At 48.7% G+C, this 19,917-nt stretch overlaps 1 protein-coding gene across 3 annotated transcripts in view; it reads right to left on the bottom strand.

The window, feature by feature from the left end:
• Nucleotides 1–18,578, bottom strand: part of MYO7A (myosin VIIA) — a 103,883-nt gene extending 85,305 nt beyond the window's left edge. For all 3 annotated transcript variants that reach the window (XM_049823662.1, XM_049823661.1, XM_049823665.1), the window contains exons 1-2: nt 18,474–18,578; nt 478–535 (exon numbers count right to left, since the gene is read on the bottom strand). In XM_049823662.1, coding sequence (XP_049679619.1) covers nt 478–495 — 18 coding nt within the window. In that variant the 5' untranslated portion in view covers nt 496–535; nt 18,474–18,578. The remainder of the gene's footprint in view (nt 1–477; nt 536–18,473) is intronic.
• Between the last annotated feature and the right edge of the window lie 1,339 nt (nt 18,579–19,917).

Consider the following 19,917-nt stretch of genomic DNA (forward strand, 5'->3'; position numbering starts at 1 on the left):
TATGCCTAGACACAGGGAAAACACTACAATTCGAAGCCCTAAATTATTTCAGAATGTACACGAGACCTGCCAAACAACTTAATTCTTCAATTCAATGTGCAAAAGGACACAGCAGCACTGTTCCTGGAAATTGAAAAGCAATTCTTGACTAGCTTATTCTTCAAGGCAGTAAGCTGTTTTATTCTTCTGCATATTCAGGACTCACGTGCAGCTTCTGGGCCATCCCGGATGACAAAATAGAAGTGGAACGTTGCACGAGGTTAATCTGGACTACACACACAGAGCAATGATTTCCTCTAAGCCAATCAAGGATTAAGGCTAATGAGTATCTCTGCATCTTGTAACAGTCCTTTTAGGGCAATAGAATAGGATAAAAATAGCCTGACTTGATTCTCCCTGCTCCAAAAAAGACTTTTTTTAGTCCTTGGGGTGATGGAGTAAAATTAGAAATGCTGAAGAGAGGTATGCTTCACTTACCTGTCGTAGAATGACCATGGTTCTTGTATAAACACATCAGCAATCACCAGGAATGGACCTAAACCAAAAGAAACAAGCAGTTAATGAACTGACACCCTGACTCATAGGTCCCAGCTCAGGGACTGTCCCAACCCTAAAGGGACAGATGCAGCCGCTCGGTGTGGAAGAGGGCTAGGAGCACTTAAACTCCCCACACTTTTGTAATATTAATTCCAGACAGTGAGAAACAATCCTCTAATACATCCAGATTAATGCCTGCACCGTGGTGAATGAGAGTGGGACTGGAGGTTGCTTACGCAAGTAATATTTTGTAAACTGAGTCCTAGAAAGTTGTCCAAGGATTAACCTAGCAAGCAGACTGATACTGATTTATTACATGTGTCATCAGATCCCGTGGTAAGGATTAAAGCACATGGAGAAGGGGAGTCCTGTCCTTACAGCCCACGAGACTGGATGGATTATCATCTTTCTATCAAAACTGCTTTCAGAAGAGGAAAGAAAATACCAAGCCCTCCACCACAGCCTGCAACTAATACCTGGATTGGACTGAGTATCTCCACACTCTGCTTCTGCCTGTTGTACAAATTGTACTTTTGCGGGATTTACATGGGAAAGTCCCACGCTGCTCCTGGGTTTGTGCTTGCTGGTGTGTGCTGCCACTTCACAGTGCTCCCAGCATTACATTGGTTTGGTGTGTATGAGTGAAAAACGCTTTCAAAGAATTGAATTTCTGCAGCTTTTAATCTCCAGGTCATCCTTGCTACCTGGCAATCAGTAATTGTTATATTTATGATGTGGAACATTTTCCAGTATGGTAAAAACGCTCATGCCTTAAAAAGCAGGCAAAAAGGGACTCTGTTTGAGAGGCACAACTCCTACGAGACACTGGCGATGTGAAGGCTGATGAAGAATGATCTTGCAAGACACAAGATATTTCCCCTCACAGTGACAAAGTGGTCCAGACTTGTCATACAAACCTAAATATTTTGTTTCAAGTTTTGGCCATAATTTTTATTTTTGTGCTTTCCTCACTAAAAGGAGAACCTTTCTGGGGGGGGACAGGAGGGAATAATAAAAGCTTTCTACCTGCCCTCAACCATCTCGAGATGACATGTCCCAAAGAGACACAATATGGGACAGACTCAGTCTTGCAAAAAAAAGGGAGTGATAATGCCCTGTGCCAGTGTCCCAACACACTTTCCTCATGGCAAGTAGAGCGATCTCTCTTCCCCACCAGCAGCAACTGCACTCATCCCGTTCAGTAATGTAGGACTTAGTCTTTGGTGCTGATCCTGCTGGCTGAATTTTCTGTAGCTTCTCAGCTGCAGTGGGAAACATGGATGATTCCATCCTAGGTAGAAAGGCAGGATTTATCCCTATTAGCCCCTGCAGGGACTGCAAAGGCTCAACAGCATTTCCAGTTATTCCCCTTTTCCTCACCACGCTGCCTGCACCACCTCTACATTTTTACCAACCACGTATTTGAAGGCAGGGAACTACCCCATTGAAACTTGTAGGAGTTTGCCAGCTAAGTGCCTTCACCACCTTAATGAAAACGTCCAGCTGTTGAAACCATCTAGATGATCCCTCTGCATTGCCCAGAAAAGGAACTGGTGTCCTAAGAGCAGCCAAGGCATCACTGTTCATTACAAAATACTAGACAAACTTTGGCCATAGACCATATTTAATGAATTAATTTTGCTTTCTCTAGAAGATTGATGACTCGTGGAAAATCACGTGCCCACTTTAGTACTGAAAGGCTGTGAGGCATTTTTCCTAATTCTCAGTTTGAATCTTCTCTGTAGCACATAAATTTATTCCTCTTCTCCTTAATTCATATGGCTTGAAAATAACTTTCTAACCCTGCCAAGTAGTGAGGCCTGAGACAAAATGCCTAGGGCTCCTGAAGAGTCTCCTCCACTGGGAATAGTGAAATCTTGGCTTCGCTCAGAACGGGCACTGGGTGAAGTTCTCCAGAGGTTCTTTCCAGGTCTGTAACACGATGGTTGTAGGGGTAGTGTTGAACACTGGGTTGGGTAGCAGTTTGAGTTCCTTGGCTGAAGGACAAGTCATCTTATAGTTCCTTGCCTCAGTTTCCCTCTCTGAAAAACAGAGATCTCACCCAGCAGGGTTGCTCCTAAGTATTCCAGTCATTATTTGCACGCTAACCAGCCGAAGAGCCTAGGTGTGCTTGCCCCATTGGGTGTCCATGTTGCAAAAGCCATGCATGGGGAATCTCTTCCCACAGGCTGGGATAGAGCACCAGGTTCAGGTCTCAGAACTGCTCTTAGTTGTTTATCCTTCTGCTGCTGAAGCAAAAAACTGTCCCATAGTTGCTCTGGCTGCCAGCATGAAAAATACCCTGTATGCTGGCATCCTGCTCAGCCCAGCCTTTGGTGATGCTGAATAGGTGTTGTGCCAAGTTTGGAAGAGTATTTACATACCCAATAGAGTCTGCTTTTAAAGAGGACTTTGGTACCCAGAGCCTGGGGGGGTTTTAAATTTATTTTCTGAAGGTCTAGCCTTCGGTCCAAGCCACCAGGCTTGCTCTTGTTCAATGCTTTGTAAGCCCCATCATGATGCTGTTGCAAGGGAGGTTGTACACAACGGGCAGCCAGCTTTCCCCACAGCCTGATCAGCAGGGAAAACCCCAAAAAGGAAAGGCAGGGGGAGCAGCAGACTGCCCTCCCTGTTCTTCCCACAGGGATCAGTAAGCAGGATTGGGCTTGTCTGAGCACCAGGGAGATCAGCTCCCTGCCACCAGGGAGCCCTGGTGGAACAAAACAGCCATCTGGACCCTCCAACCCTCGCTGGCCGGTGAGCGTAGGGTGCTTCAATCCCACCTTCATCTCCTATGTGAAGCTCTACAGCTGCTTGTGGTATGGGAAATGAGCTGGACTAAACAAAATGTACCCGGCACCTCTCCCAGATCACTCACACGTAACACAAGAGCACAAAGACACCCTTCTGGAAAGTGTATTTTTTGTAAATTTGGTTCATTTCGCAGCTTTCTGAGCATCACTAGTTGGCTACCATCTGAAGAGAGCATCTGAGGGAGGCAGTGGGGTGAGGCTGAAGGGGCTTTAAACTACTTGTGGATGCAAAGAGATGTGTGACATGGAACTATACATGCTACTTGCTTGCAAGCAGTGGTCAACAGAAGCCAAGGAGTGCTTCAGTACACGGTCTCCACCATGGTGACCTCTGCCATGGCTTTCTTGCTGGTTCTGAAGAGATCCCAAATGCAAGAGCAAGAGGAACCTGACAGAGCTCAACTCTGGAGGGAAAAAGCCTGAGGAACCTGAACGAAACCATTATCCTGTGATTGCAGAGAAGGGGGTTGCTATTCTAATCTGTTTAACTGGCATTTCTGTGCTCCTTGTTGGCACTTCAGGACCGGAGTCCAATCACATGACTGGCCATACTGCCTTGGGGATCGCTCCACAGTGCTAATCCTCCAGAGCGCATGCTCATTAAGTATCGATTAGGAGAAACTCAGGTATTTCATTCTAAGTGCGAATTCTGTTCCTTTCTCCTGAAGTTCCACATCCCTCATGATTCCCCTGTCTGCAAATGCAGCGAAGAAAATGAATAATTAATTTACAGGGTGTGTTCACTGACATTCAACGACAGCCTGTCCCCCTCTGCACCCAGCTTGGAGTAGAGCCTGTCTTTTGAAGAACACCCTAGGCACTTAAAAGTGTGAAAAAACAAGAGAAGTTAATTCACCTTATGTCTACTTCACTTGACTGACAGAAACGTAATGTATCACCTTAGCTGAGCAAAGAGATTTAACACACCGATGCTCTCTGCACACTGCTGCCTTCACCCCTGCCCTCCAGCAAGGGATTGGAGAAGGATTAAAGATTTTGCACTGTATTTTACTGTTCGTCTGAGAAATGGTGAATAAAAAGAAGGTCAGACCTACATCCTTGGAGACAAACGCCTTTGTCCTTACCACAAGCAGGATTCAGATCAGGAAGAAAAATAATGGCTCTTGAATGAGGTTAAACTAGCAAACCCGCCAGTCTTTGGGATCTCTAAACATTGAATGTGCATGACAGGGAAGCAAAGAAGAAGGTGGCAGTGTCACTACATACCACTCCTTCTATTCTGCCCTGCTCAAATTTGGCATGCTTGGGAAGCTACGACAGTTTGTATTTTTGCATTCTTCCTAGAGCCCTCAATCAGAACCAGGGCTTTCAGGTCAGAAGATATTTGTCTGAATATGGCAGCCAACCATCTTCTTGGCTAACAAGTGTCTTCCTTGCTAGCTTGATCAACAAGCAAGCTCTCAACAGAGACAACCCACTACTTCTCTAGGTAATTAGCTCCAAAGGTCAAATCATCCTTAGTGTGCCCAGTGATGTCTGCTCCCTCTGAAGGCACTTACAGCTTACTCCCATCAGTTCTCACTCTGCTTTTCAATAAACTGAACATTCAGGCTCTCGCAGTAAGAATTTCAGACCACCTGCCATGGTTTCTGAGCCCATCTTGGATAAATCTTAGATATTTCTGAACTCCTGCCGTCCAGTGCTGCCTGGGACATCCCTGACTCCTTGGGCTGTAGCCTCCCATTTTGCTTTATTTTCTGCACAAAGGGTAAGTTCTCCCATCTGCTCAGGTTTGCCCTCAAAGCCTATGTGAAAGTTGGCTGTCCAGGACCTGCTGAGAGGTGGGTAACTTGAGTTAAACCCTCACCTTGGTTTAACTCAGACTTTGAGTCTCGCTAGATGAGTGCTTTAGCTACTGGGATGTTGCTTAAAACATTAGCATCTCCCTGTCTGATCTTTGGACTGAAACATTCATGGTAATGGCCATTCACTTACACCTTCCCTTCCTGTGGCACAAATATCTTCATCCTCACAAGAAGAAATAATCATTTTGAACTCCTCTAGTGCAGATTACATGGAGAGTAATATCCAGTCTTCTGGTTTTGTTACCCATCATCTCTTTTAACGTGGAGAAAAGATGCATTCACATTAAAAGCAACAACATGCCCCTGAACTGCAATGGCAACAGGAATTCACCCAGAGAATTTGCTGATTTTTTTACACACAGGATGGCACTCTCTGAGTTTTTACAAGTGAGCAAACAGTATGAGACTCTCGTGATGGAGATGTGGGGACACGGCGAGCACCACCTGGCCAGCATGCTGCTTGCCACCGTGCTGAGAAAGTTGCCTTGTTTATGTCTTAATTGCCGCCTCCGCATGGACGGATCAGCTTGAGGTCATGCTGACAGGTGATGGGAGGAATGCGAGGAAGCTGTCACCTCAGCAAGGCAGGTCACAACAGTAATAAGCTGTAGAAAACATTAGAATTACCATTTCTCGTGTGACCGGTGCATCCATGACACAGCATACCTGCAGGCCTTGTAAGCCCTGGGAGATGATTAGCACAGAGCACGTTTTCCTGGAAAAACTCTGATCTGAGTTCATTGAAAGTCAAGAAAAGCCTTTCCCACAGCCTTTGGATCAGACCTTGAGTGGCCACCAGATTTCTAGTGGGATCAGGAGACAAAGGAATAGCTGCTTGGAACAAGAGGTGCATTTTGGTGTAAAGAATTCTCTTCCCGCTCAGCTGTAGGTCCAGCTGCCTGAAGAACTGAGGGGAAAGATTCAAGCGGAGCTGCAAGTTGACATGTAAAGATATAGGTGATAGTGGGCGGTAAAGATCCATTGTGAAGCCCTGGATCCTCAGAAAGGTTCCTCAGTGTCTAGCCATGGATGCAACACCATGCAACTAAACAACAACCTGCAAGGGCTGTTCTAGGGAACATGCAGATTTTTTCCCTAGCTATTCCTGCAGGTTTCAGCTTTACAGTGATGAGAACCACAGGATTAGGTACTAATTAGATTTGAGGGTACTCCTGTCGGGCTTCTCTTTCTGGTGGGCAGATGCTGTTCTCAGGGAAGACCTGGTAGTTTGTTGGTTGCTTTTTTTACAAGAAGGGATGTTCCAGTCATCCTACAGACCTGGGATCTCCAAACCAGAAAATTTCAGCCACTCGAAATAAAAACAACCTTTCCTACACAGAAGAACACAGCCAACTTTCTAATCAATTAGCCAAATAACTAAAGGGAGAAAAGACTGCAGGCACCAAGGTGGCTTACTGCAGTAAAACAGCCCAGGATGGGAGTAGTCTTGATGCATTAGATACACAGATAATTTGCATTTCTGAACATCAGGGCTTTTTTTCATGCAAGTAGCTCAGGGAAGAAAGTGCAGCACTAATGCACTGCAGCCTGTCATTCTGCAAGTGCAACTGAAACCTGGGGAAATGATGCTCGTAATTGAAACCACCAATAAATTGGGTGTAATCTACTCAACATGAGTGACAGAGAGGTGTCAAGCGTTGTGCAGTAGGTAGAGTTTCCAGGTGCAGACTTCAGTACCCCAAATCAGGGCCTGATTTTCAACAGACCTCAGGTAGAACTGAAAGCTTCTGAAAAATCTGGCTTCTCCCTGAAAACGAAGCACTTAAACCATGTCCTGAGCTCTCCTCATTGGTCAGGTTGACTATGGATCAGCTAAAAATGTAAACACTGTTGTTTCTTTTGACCCGGCTAAAAAAACTCACTGGCCAGACCCGCAGCAGCATGAAATGTCTGAGACACAACTGACTTCAGTCCAACCATGCTGATTTCCCTGAGCTGAAAATCAGAACGCCACGAAATGCCGAGGTGGTGATCTCGCTGGAGGAGGCTGGGCGTGAAAGGTTTTAAAAGACAGCAAGTGAAAGGAATGTGATCCTCTGTGCCTTCCTCCGCCAGGAGCTGCAGGCGTTAATCACAGCCTGCGATGACAGCTCTAGGCTGTGCCATCCTGTTTGCCTTTGAAAGCATCGCACCAGTCAGCGAAAGGACCACGGAGACTCAACTCCAGCTGCAGGATCTCAGAGCTTGTTTGGTCCTCTGCATGCCAGTACCGACCTCCGAACAGAGTTACCCAAAGTATTCCATATTTTGGATTAGGACAAGATAGACAATTCACCAGTGAGGCTGATACCGCATGTGTGTTTAGCTGTACCGAGGGTGCAAGAGTGCAACACTCCGAGTTAACGCCATGTCATCATAAGACATGTCTCACAGTATCAAAAGAAACTAAGCAAAAACCATTGCAAGCATTAGAATGTGATTTTAAACAGAGCTCAAGACAAAAGCTAAAGCTTCCACAAAGCCAAGAGCCTGTCCTGTGATGCACTTACTACCTAGGAATGGTGCAAAGCAATGCCTGAGCATTCTCTTGCCTCCTCCAGGCCACATGCACAGATCACAAGAGAGCTGGGAGCTAATATCAGTGTCACCTGTGTTTATACACATGAGCCCGGGGACCATGGAGTAAGACAGAAGCATGCAAATCCTACAATGAGAGTTCCTTATTACACATCTCTGCTGTGGCTTTCTGCACCAAATCCGCACACGCTGTCCTCTCACCAGTGATAGTGTTGTCATTTAGGTGACTTTGTGGTTCTCGATCTTCTATTTTTGTGCTCCAAGTCCAATCTGACGCCCAAAGTGGGACTGAGCTGTTCAGATGCAGACGCAGCATTTGATCAAGTCAACCGAGATCACCTCCATGACTATGGGGACAAAGAGGTGCTTCCAAGAACCGATCCACTCAGTCCGTTTGAGAAGTCAGCATTATTTCTCTCCATTGACTACCAAGGAAGCCTGAGGTGACCGGTTTCATTTGGATGTCCCCTCCTCTCTCCTATACCTGTGCTCCCCGAGCAGCTGGGAATATGTCAAAAGACCACTTAGCTGACTCTGTGGGACTGGTTTGGCCCTCAAACCACCATTTGAAGGCTCTTGGTAGCAGTGCCACCGAGAGACACCTCATCTGAATAAGTACCACCAAAAAGGCTACATTAGAGCAAAAAACCCGCAGAAAACTCCCTTCTCTGGAACTTCAGAGAATCAATACATAGTGTCTGTTCATCTGAGAGTAGTCAGGAAACGGGCATCAATATTTTAAGCCTCCAGCAGGAAGTTCAATAGATTTGCCCTGCATTCAATCCCCTCAAAAAGCCCGGCAGGTAGAGAAGCTGAACAAAAGACCTGACCTTTTCTCCCTCCCTGTGCTTTCACGTAGCCAGAGCCGAACAATGGACCACGGAGGCATCCGATCCCAGCTCGCCGCAGAGCGCTCGGCACAGCCTCCCGAGGAGGGCAATTTCCCTTTGTGCACCAGCCTCTACCGGTGATTGAGTATTTTTCAACAGCCACAGTAATTAATCAAATAAAGTATCCTTTTGCAAGGAGGTCAGGTGTAATTTCAGCATAATCCAGACCTAGCAGGCTGAGCTGATGTAGGCAAAATGCTGCACTTGCAGGTTGGCCAAAGAGTGTTTGCAATCTGTTTTCATCTCTTTTTTATCCATAGATGAACTCCCAGTCGTGCTAGGGTCTACACATGGGCCCTGGCACACCACGAGAACAAATTAGGAGTAAAGTCTATATTTGAAATTGAGGGGGATTTAACACATGAACATGCTGTCAAGACTCCTCCTTGGAGCAGGGCTGTTCTGCACAGTGCTGGGCTATACTGGAAGTCCCCTTGCTGGTCCTGAGCTCACTGGGATGTCTGCACAGCACTGTGCCGAGATCAGAGCTCAGATCCTGCCCACCCATGCTCAGGGAACCCCAACTAGCCTGGGCTGAGCAGACCAACAAGTGTCGGTGGGGTCACCGTGGACCTGCTCCTTCATGGGCGGCTCAACCCCTGCCATTGACAGAGCGATGTATACAGGCAGATGTGGTGGTTGACTTCAGGCTGATGTGTTTTACAACGAATGCATGAATGTGGGAGCAGATTCAGGTGTGGCATGTCCTGTTCTGGGCCAGGTTCAGGAGGCAGCACCCTTCTCAGCCATCCCGGCTCTGCAGCTGAACCACAGCCTTTAGCCCTTAGCTCAGGTGAAGAAGGTTTAATCTTTTGGTTGTATTGCTCAGGCAGCTACAAAGACTGCGTCTATAATCTGAGAACAATTCCATGAAGATCCAAGGGAAAGTGTGTATACATGTATATATCCCCTAGATGTATACTCTGGCCAATCCTATATTACTGGCTCCAGTTAGGAATAACTGGGCCACATTATGAAGGAAATTGGACTGGATCTTCTCCTTGGCCCTCCAAGGTTTCTTTCTCGTGAATCTTCCAGACCAGAGACCTTGCTCCAAGGCAGAGGGCAGGAGAAGGAGCACTGCACCCACTGCAGGCTGGGACCAGGGCCCCAAAAGGAAATTTATGGGGTGTCAGGTGATTTGTCCTGTGGCACACTGGAGTTTGTTCCTGAAGTGGTTTCAGAAGGATTTAAGTCCTTGGCAAAGTGCTCCCTTTTAAAACAGTCTCTAGATGATCTGCCACCACCCAGACAACGTATGGCAGAGGTAAGATCTGAACACCAGACTAATCTCAGTCCAATGACTTAATTACTAACCCACTGCTGCTTTTTTTTTTTTTTTTTTTTTTGCTATAGAAAGGTTAATTAAAGAGAGTCTTTATTGCAGCCACTGTTTTAGTAATCGCTCCAGTGAGATACTATGCTGTGTTATTGCCTCACAAATCCCAGCCTATTTATGGAGGAGGGGATGATGCTATCCTCATTTCACACAGAGGGAAACTGAGGCATGGAGGGAGGACGTGACTTTCTCCAGGGTCACGCGGGGAACCAGGAAGGTGCGATGTGCAGACACCCAAGTCTATCCCTATGACTCCGGACTGAAATGCCTTTAATAAAGGCAGCTCCCCTGATCCTTAAATTGTCCTAATAAGCAGCTGTCTCACCCTCTACTCTTGCTGGTTCCTAATGGTGGGGCCTTGGCTGCGCGGGCTCTCTCCTTTCAGTGCTATTAGTGCTGGCTGGAGCAGGGCTTCTGCAAGCTGTTATAATCCTGTGAGGCTTTTTCTCAGCAGGAACCCCTTTGCTAGGATTTTCAGTGAAATCCTCCCTCCGCCTGCCCCAACACTATCCTCTTATCTCCTGTGGTCCTGGAGAAATTCAGGACGGCCCTTCAGAGAGGCTGGGGTCAGGCTCCAAATGCAGGGACTAGTAGGATTAAGTGGGTTCAAATCAGAAGATACCAGCCCCGTTTTATCCTGCTGAGACCCCTGATGACTCCAGAGGGTGTTTTGCTTGAACAGGGACTGTAAAAATAAAGTAGAGACTCTGCTCTGCCCTTCCAGGGTGCCTTTGGTGCAATCACCATCGCATCCCTCAGGGCAGCATGAGGCAGTGCTGGGAGACATCAGCCCTGTAATAGCCCCGATGAAAGGAGAACCTGACTCATTGGCTGCACATGCAAAATGTTATACTAATGTTGCAGCTGGAGAAACTGAGTCACGGGGGCTGTTTGCTGCTCCGTCTACTGCTCTTCACATTTTGGTGGTGTACCGAGTTGCTAGGCTTCAGCACGTGGGATGCTCCGTGCTCTCAAGGACATCAACTGGTTGAGCTGAAGTCATGCTTCTAGGTCTTTGCCAAAACAGAGTTAGACTAGAGAACATTTGAGGCTGTAGATTTAGATCAGATATTAGGAAGAAATTCTTTACTGTGCAGGTGGTGAGACACTGGCCCAGGTTGCCCAGAGAAGTTGTGGCTGCCCCATCCCTGGCAGTGTTCAAGGCCAGGTCAGAAATAATGACAGAAGTCCCTCTGCAAGCAGCAGAGCTAACAAAAGCCTCATCTACAACCATGAAACTCCAAACAATAAGATTACTTGACAGTCAATAGGGCACAGTCCCCCCAAGAAGCCTTTCCTGCAGGTAGGGCATCCAGGACAGCTTTCTTCACCCTACCCGGGCTCTCTGGTGTCTGATGGGAGTTGGCACCATGCTGCAGGGTGCTAGGTTTCTCCTCCGCCTGCCTGCGTATTTCTATGAAGTGCCTAGGAACTTTATTTCTGTGCTACAGCTGTCAAATTTGGAGTGAACTTGGTCAACAAACTACCACGATTAGGTGACACATCTAAAGAGACAGGCAGTGTGACCACACAAGCCTTGCTTCCTATGGAAATCAGACTAGATGAGCAAGCCAGCTTTAATCAAGTACTTAATTTATTCCAGTTTTAACAAGGTGCTCCTTTCCCACCCTTGTTTGCAGTATTTTGAGATATTCCTCCAAGGAAAGGGGTGGCTGTTGCTATTTGTGATTTGGTCTCAGCTACACATAAGAAATGGGTGTTTACTGGAGACCAGTCTCACTCCCTGGGCTGAGTTCAACATCTCAGCTGTACCTGAAAAGCCTGACTTTTGTTCCAGCCCTTTTTATTGAGTATCTTCCCTGACTGCTGAGCTCAGCACTGGGAGGACAAGGACCTGGTTTGCTACTCCAAACAGCAGCCTGCTGCGCACAAACCCCAGATATAACAGGGCACTGGGGGAGATCCAGAGGGTTATTTCTAAGAGCAATAAGGTTTCCCAAACAGCTTTCACCCTCTCTTACCCACCACCCTAATCTGCACTGGTACAATTAACCTGAATGAACAGCAGTCCTGATTTGCCCTGTCACGGTATCCCAAGCCGACACAGCTCTCACAGCGACTCGGCCAAGATCACTGGGTGCTCTCTTGTCTCCCCCCGATGCTTTGGGTGCACGCGTGACATTTAGCAGTGGAGAAAGCAACATCTCAGTGCCTTGCTGGAGTAATACAGCTGCACTTTCAGAAACTCTCCTCCCCGTGGGACAAGGACCTGCTCCATCCCCAAAAGCACTGGTGGTATCACCAGGCAAAGATTCCCCTGTACTGTGCTGGAAAGAAGCAATTTCTTACACGGAAGGGATGGTGTCCTTGCAGTATACCTGCTCTGAGAGACCTCCCTGGCATGACAGCAGATTGGGCTGACCTGCTCATTAATTGTTTATGAGTCTCCGTGTACCGCTTTACTGAATTACGTAAAAGGTCTAATAGTTCCTGCTATGGATCCTGATCCCTGGGTGGGCTGTGTCGCAGCACCCCAAGTGCTCTGAGATAGTTGGTAGCTGTGAAAGCCTGCAGAAATGAAAATAAATCCTAAAGAACTGTTGGAGAGTTTTGTCCATCCTTTTTTTTTGAATCAAGGATGCCGTAGTCCCACCAGCCTGGCATGGGGGCATGTTTGGGAGGTGTATGGGTAACACCGTTGACAGCTCATGGAGACTTTCAGTAATTCCAGCAATATGATGCTTAACTCATGTCTCTGCCAAAGACTGCTGTGGGCCCTTGCAGCTCTCCAGCATACAACCCCACCACCGCCCCGCCATAAAGCCAGCTATTCCTGACCTTTTCCTGGGCTTTACTTCCAAACGACAGACCACAGAAGTCCAGGTTATCCTGGCTCTGTTGTTCTGCTGGGATTGAAGGCATCCAAGAAGCTGAGCAGAGGAGCTGAAGAGCAAAGGGGGATCGTCTTGCTCACTCTGACAGCTCTCTGCATGCAACTTCTCTACGGGCCTGAGGAAGGCTCTTGCACAGAGGTTACAGGTGAAATAACCACCCCCTTTATTTCTCCAGATCAAAACCTTCTGCAGGCTGTAGGAGAGACAAACCCAGTGTGTGTGTGTGTGTGTGTGGTTTCTAGGGTTCGTCTCAGCCCAGGGTAAATCTGCTGGCCTGGATGGCGCTGATCCAGCAAAGCTGCGGGATGAGAGGAAGCAGGACAGAAATAGCTGGGGCAGCACAACGTAATGACAACCACCGCTGGTGCTGGAAAACACCCAACGGCTCAGCCGTCGGAGGCAGAAGTTTGAGGCACTCTAGCTAGACTTGCAAAGCTCCTTCCGACTCATGACAACACGCACTTGCTGTACCCCTCTGTCCTAATGCAGGAGGTTTGCCCGTCCTCCCGACAGCCCCAGCCAGGCAAGAGGACCCTATTTCTGGTGATGGGAGGTGTTATGGTTTGTGGGTGCTCCCCGCTGTTATTGTGAAGCTCTTTGGTCCCGCATGAGCTCAGTGGGAGTTTTGCCCAGACTGGGAACTCGGTGTCACCAAGAGGCAAAGCATTTTCTTCTCCCAGCCTCTCCCACAGGCATGAACTCAAACTCCCCCACAGCAACACACACTAGGCACATGGAAAACCATCTTGCTGACTTGCAAAGCAAACCTCAGCCTAACAACAGCATGGATCAGCTCTGGGATTCACAGGAAAATGCCCACAAACCCCGGCCTTTCTAGCGGTGATCTAGCTGATCAACATCTTTGTGGCAATTCCCTAATGGCCTACGAGAGACCTGATATAGAACCTGCAAGAAATCCCATTAAGCTCCTCTCTGTATTTGCTGGCATGAAAGTATTTTCAATGAAAAAGGAAGAGAACAGGCTTTATTTTCCTCTACCCACACAGTACATCGCACTGCTACTAAACCGATGAGTCTGACACCTTATCTTCTCCAACTAAGAAGCGCAGTGAGGCAAATAGAAGAATTGTTTCAAAGAGGATCTCAGGGCATGAAAAAGTCTTGATGAGTGGAAGCACCAGCTCATGAGCTCTACATAAAAAAGCCCATACTGGATTCAGCTTGTGGACTCCCCATCTATTGCATTTCTAACAGTGGACAACAGAGGATGCCTAGGGAGCATTATAAAAGCAGGGCGAAGATTTAGTGGCACTACTCCGTAATACTCCCCCAGACACTAATAATTTGCAGCTCAAGAACTTCTAGAGCCAAAGAAGGGTAGCTTTTTTTCTTTAATATATATATTTTACAGCTTTTGAGAGGCTTTTCATCAACAAATTTGTCTGAGTGTTTTTTTAACCCATCAATACTTTTAGGATCCACAGGGTACTACAGTAAGGAGTACCACAGATGCCAGGTTGTGTGAACTCTTTTTTGCTTTGAGCCTGGTCTCTATAAGCTTTATTTGCTGCTCTCTAATTTTGATATTGCAAAGAAAAATTAAGGAAAAGCCAACTTTTGCCTTCACCATGCAAGCATTGTCTTCCAGGATCTATAAGGTGTCTTCCTCCTATCTCTTTTCCAGCCTGAAGTCTTTGTCTAAACAATCCTTCCTCATGTGGAAGCTGTTCCAGACCTCTGACCATCCTTCCTTTCTCTGAATCCTCTCCAGCTGACCTACATCATTTCTGGGATGGAGGGACCAGAACGGCACACAGTATTCCAGTTGCAGGCACACCAGGGACTCACAAAGGTGCAATGCTGTTTCAGTCTTCATTCCTCTTCTGATATCTGTTTTGCCTTTTTTTGTTTTGGATTACTTGAAATAAGTCAACAGAGGGGTGAAATGTGCTCTCTGGACAATGACAGGTACCCCAGGAAACGCACAAGGGCTTGGGCCCAAGAGATGGGTCCTTGTCCCAAGTCTAGCACAGCCCAGGTAGGGCTCAGAGCAACTTTTCCTTATGCCTCAGTGTGTTGGGCAGGTGAGTTCTGCTCAGCATTTGCAAAGCCCTCTCAGGTGGAAGGTATTTCACAGCTGCAACCTGCAAGCACTACGAGACTAAACCATAACCATTCCTAAAAGTCTTTACATGTACATGGTACCATTGACAGCTGCCTTCATTCAGGTGCTGTAGATACCTGCCATTTGCTATTTATCCTCCTTTGCCAGGCTTCACGTTGTACCCATCCTCTCTCCAGCTCTGCCATGATCCTAGATCTATCTCACCATTTCCAAAGGCAGGAACTGCCGCAGTGAGTGGCTTTGTCTCCTGGGGTGAAGCCCCCTCCCAGCACAGCTCCCACCATACAACCCAGTGTCAGATGGGAAGAGAGGACGGATTCACAGAGGGACAGTTCTCCCAACGCTCAGCATAACCTTGGGCATGTCCTCTTGCAAGCCTTCCTTCCCCCACACATCTTAAAGTTGGAGGCCAGGCTGCTTGTGCAGCAAAAACGGCAGTGGAAACCTCCACCCAAGGCAGCCTCTAAGTCTATAATCAACCTAAAGAGTAAGTTTTAACTCCTTTCATGCATGTGGAAACTGTATTCAAGTCATCTGCACCCCAGGCAAACACTGGCTTATTACAGCAGGTTAAATTCAGGAGATGGCAGCAGCTGAACCAACACACTGTGAAAGGAACTTGCTAGGACTGAGTCCAAGAAGAGCTCAATGCTTTTCTGCAATTGCCCTGAGACTGCCAATGGGATCAAGCATTCGGTTTTCGGATCCCTGCGGAGGTGGGAGTTGGTACCTAGCTGCTCGGGCAGGGCAGGTCTGTGGAAGACCCAGCCAACGATGCCAAGAACTGAAGAGGTCCCCAGAGATATTTTTGCTTTGGATTTTGAACTTTTGTATATTTACTTAGCACTCAGTCTACTCCAAATGCCTGTTTTCCATTGCATTTCCACACATTGCGCTCCCCTTGTGAAGTGGGAACAACTGCACTCTGCTGTCTCCCAGTAACCTGACCGGGAAGAGCTTTTCAGAGCAGGGGCTTTGCGCACAGGCTCTGGGTGCAGTAGGGCTTGGGGGTGCTACCTGGGGATGGATGGACAGCCTAAGCACGGATACTGCTGGGGCAGTTTTGTCCTGAGTTTTCTGGCTCTACGTAGCAGCTCAGCTGGGGGGACCAGACCATCACAAACACACTGGCTCATCCCGTATGAGGTTCTCCTTGCACGTCGCCTAGCAGAAAGGAGCGTTTCACGGTGCAAAGCTCTCTGACATGATGTCTCCACATCCTGCCAGTCCCTTGGTACAGTGACACTTGTCCCACTCTACTTCGGAAGCAAGAAAACTCTGGCTCTGCCCCAAGAGAACAATAAAAGTCCCCTTTTCTCCTCTCACCCTCAAAAGGGACCAGCAGAGCTGATCTGGCAGTGAGTGGAGGCAGCAACTGCTACCTGAGAGTATGGTGTCGGTGCAGACGACCAAAAATGTGCCCAGGACTGAGAGTGCCTGAAGCCGCCTCTCTCGTCAGCCCTTTTCTGCCGGGCTTGGAAGCTGTTCTCTGCAGCTTCAGGAAAGGCTTTGAAAAAAACCTACGAGCTGACAATGCCTTCATTAATCACAGCATAATCCTTTCCATGGCAACCCAAGGATTGCGAAGTCACAAGTTAGCAAGCGTAAGACAGAAACACTGTGCAGCAGTCCCCGGTCCGTGGAAACTTAATAGTGAACGAGATGAATTGACTGCTCTGAGGAGGGGAAATGCGTTAGAAATAATATTGCCTTGGAAAAGGGGTTCATCTCTGGGCTGGATTCAGATCTCATAAATGTTGGTGTTAGTGGGATGATACTGTAACTTCATAAAGTTACTCCAGTCTCACCCCAAAAAGCCCAAGAAAAGACTTTGGCCCTACATGTCAGTTTTACAGAATCGCAGAGCTTTCAATGAGGTCAGGCAGAAAAGAAAGACAGTTTGTCGCCAGCCCATCACCATGACTTAAACATTAAACACGATTTAGACAAATGTATTTGGAAATTGGCAGAGCTCAGAGATTGCAAAGTCAACAGTGAAAACAATTCAAGTGTCAGCCAACGGGAGGGAAGTGCTGTCCTGGTTTTCCCCTTTTTTTGTCCCTATTCTGCTCTCCCTGGGATAGTTTAGACACCAGGTGGGGGGAAGACTTGCGCAGGGTCTCACAGGTTTTGTCGGAAGCTTTAGCAATGCTCAGTCCAAAGCTGCAAAACCATCCCATACCTTCACACCACCACTTTTGGGACCTTGCTGTCCCTCACCTCATGGGAAGAGAGGTAAGACCTGTAGCATCCTACAGTGGAGAAGGAAGGGAGAGGAGTCAGCTTGCAACACAAGCCATGTCCTCGACATCTTGATGCAAAGCACAGGTTAACCCCACGGGGTTGGTTCTTGGACATCCTTTTGCTGGGACCATGGAAAAAAGCACTCTCACACCAACACCACAGCCTGGGGCTGTAGGAAAACCACCTCCAGCTCCTGCCAGCTCCTTCTGCAGGGGCAATTTAGCAGCCAGCGGCAACCAGGCAATCTTAGACCCACTAGCCTGTTGCCTTTCAAACTCTCCCTCCATCTTCCCTACGAGACAGGTCCTTCACCGTACACCACAGTATTCCCAGAGACACCAAGAGATGCCAGTTCCACCTTCGTTAGGACATTGTGACTGTAACTATCCTAGGAAAGCCTGGGAGTGTTCTTTGGTATGGTGCTCGGCTGATCCAGCACAGCCCATGCACGTAACATTGTACTCCCGAACCAGGCAGCAAAATGCAAACTACTTTGTGGGAATTCCCTGTCCCACGCTGGCTACCTCTCAATCCCTACCCAGGGACGGTCCTCATAATTTAAACATTTAAATTTAAAGAAGGTCCTGGGCACTGCTCACCAGCACCGGTGTGACCCTGGGGACACACCACCAAAACACAGCCTGGACACAAGCCGTGCTATGCTGCAACCAGGAGAAACTCCTGCTGCTCTCTGAAGAGCAGCACCAGTTGCCTGAGAGCAGGTTGTGCTTTAACCTCCTGGGTGGTTCATTTGGAGCTGGGTCGGAGCAGGGAGAGGGTGAGGTGGTCCTGGGACCGGTGGGATTGGAGGGACACCTGGGGCTTTGTGCCACCTGCAGTGGGTCTGTGCAGCAGACACATCCCCAAAAGCCTCTCCCCATCCCTAAGCATTTCCAGACATATTCTTGAAATTGAATATATGGAGCAAAGGGGGGGTGGGGGGCTGCATACCACAGCACAGGAGGGAAATAACCCACACCCCAGCTGACTGCTAGGTGACCCAAGCTAAATTAAGCAGCAGCTAGAAATTACCGAGGCACTAATCCCTGCTGCAGGAGCCGAGCTGGCTGGGGGCTGCTGGACATTTCTGACCACCACCACCCCCGCCACCTCCCATCGAGCCCAGCCCCTTCCCCAGCTTTGATCCGAGCTTTGGAGCAGGCTGGCTGCCACGCAGACCCGGCGGGGGTACCCCCGCTCCATCCCCTATCCCCCCCCCCCCCCCCTATTGCACCCCACTGCAATCCTTTCACCCCCTCGCACCCCCATGGCGTCCCACCCGCAGCATCCCCAGCTCTCGACCTGGTCCCTCCCGGGTGTAACCTAACAATCCCCTCCCCCTTACCTCAGCGGGGCATGGCCGGGGCCGCAGCCGGGGAAGGGGCGCTGGTGCCCGGCGCGGAGCCGCGCTGCCTCCGGCACCGAGAGAAGGCAGCTCCTGCCCTGCCCGTCGCTGAGCTTCTTAGCGGGGGAGGAGCCGGGATACAGCCAGCCCTTCGTGTGTGTGTGTGTGTGTGTGTGTGTGTACGAGTGTGTGAGGGGGGGTGTGATACCTCCAGCCTGGGGACACCGAAAGGGTCGCGCTCCCCAAGCATCCCTGCACCCCAAAAGGGGCATCCTCCTGCATCCCTGGGCTCTGCTCCAGACCGTGGTAGCCATGAAAAGCCCTGCTACGAGTTAGGCTGCGTTTTAAAAGTCCTCGTTGTGCACAGCTGTGATGGCTTTTTGGTAAAGGGGTGGCCGGGAGGATCCCTCTGCCCCGTGCAAAGAGGTCTCAGGGGTGTGCAAGGGACCATATTGAGGTCCTGTGGGATGGGCCAGGAGCTGACAGGCATTCTGGTTTGAATGCACCAGCCTGCGCTTGTAGATGTGAAAACTGGAAGAGAAAACCCCTCGAGGACCAGGAAACTCAGAGCTGAGGTTTTGCCTAGAAGCTTAACTCTGACCTGGTGACTCCCTGCCCAAATCTGGGCTAGTGCCTTTTCTCCTTCCTGCTCAGAAAGGTGGGGTTGGCTTTTAATTGTGCTATGAAACATCACTGAGGTTTCTTACTTAGGTATAAAGCATGCCATTTTAGCTAGCGGATGGTGCAAAACACGCCTTTTTATTTGCACTTTTATCACACAACCTGTTTCTAAGCTTTGCTTTGGAATGAGGGCACCTGAACCCCTCCTGGGGACCAGGACGGCTGAATTTTTTTGTTGATGCTGCAGAAGTAAGGAGCAGTAAGAGGCACCCTCTTTCCTCTGACGCCACAGCAGGATCTCTGCTCAAAATATGGGAGAAGTGACGGCACGGCCACTCTGTCCCTTCCCCAGCCCTTAGAAACTCCCTGCTGGAGCCCAGCCCTCTCATGGGAACCAGCTATGAATAGACCCAGTTGACTTTAAGCTCAAGAGAGATGATTTATGACCACCTGAGGCCATGCCCAGTTTCACCCAAGCCCTACTAAGTGTGCCAATGTGATTTGCGTGGGTATGAGGGCAGATATTGGCTGTGCCCAGGAATTGCTTCGCTCTGGACTGCATCCGAGGTGCCTGGAAAGGGTTCAGACTTGGGCAGCCTTTTCTTGTGCCCAACGTGTCCCATGGGTGCGTGGGAAGGCAGCGAGGGAGGCTCTGCCAGGGACAAAAGGCTGGGTGTGCTCCTCTGCCTGCACCGCTGGGTTTGGAGGTGGGATTTGAAGAGCACGAGGAGCCTTTGGAGAACTGCTCAGCACACGCTCTCAGGGCTGCAGGTCACAGGCTAATCCACGGGTATTTAATGCCAGGGACATTGGCCAAGGATGT

This window comes from Accipiter gentilis, chromosome 19, assembly GCF_929443795.1.
Source record: "Accipiter gentilis chromosome 19, bAccGen1.1, whole genome shotgun sequence".
NCBI lineage: Eukaryota > Metazoa > Chordata > Aves > Accipitriformes > Accipitridae > Astur > Astur gentilis.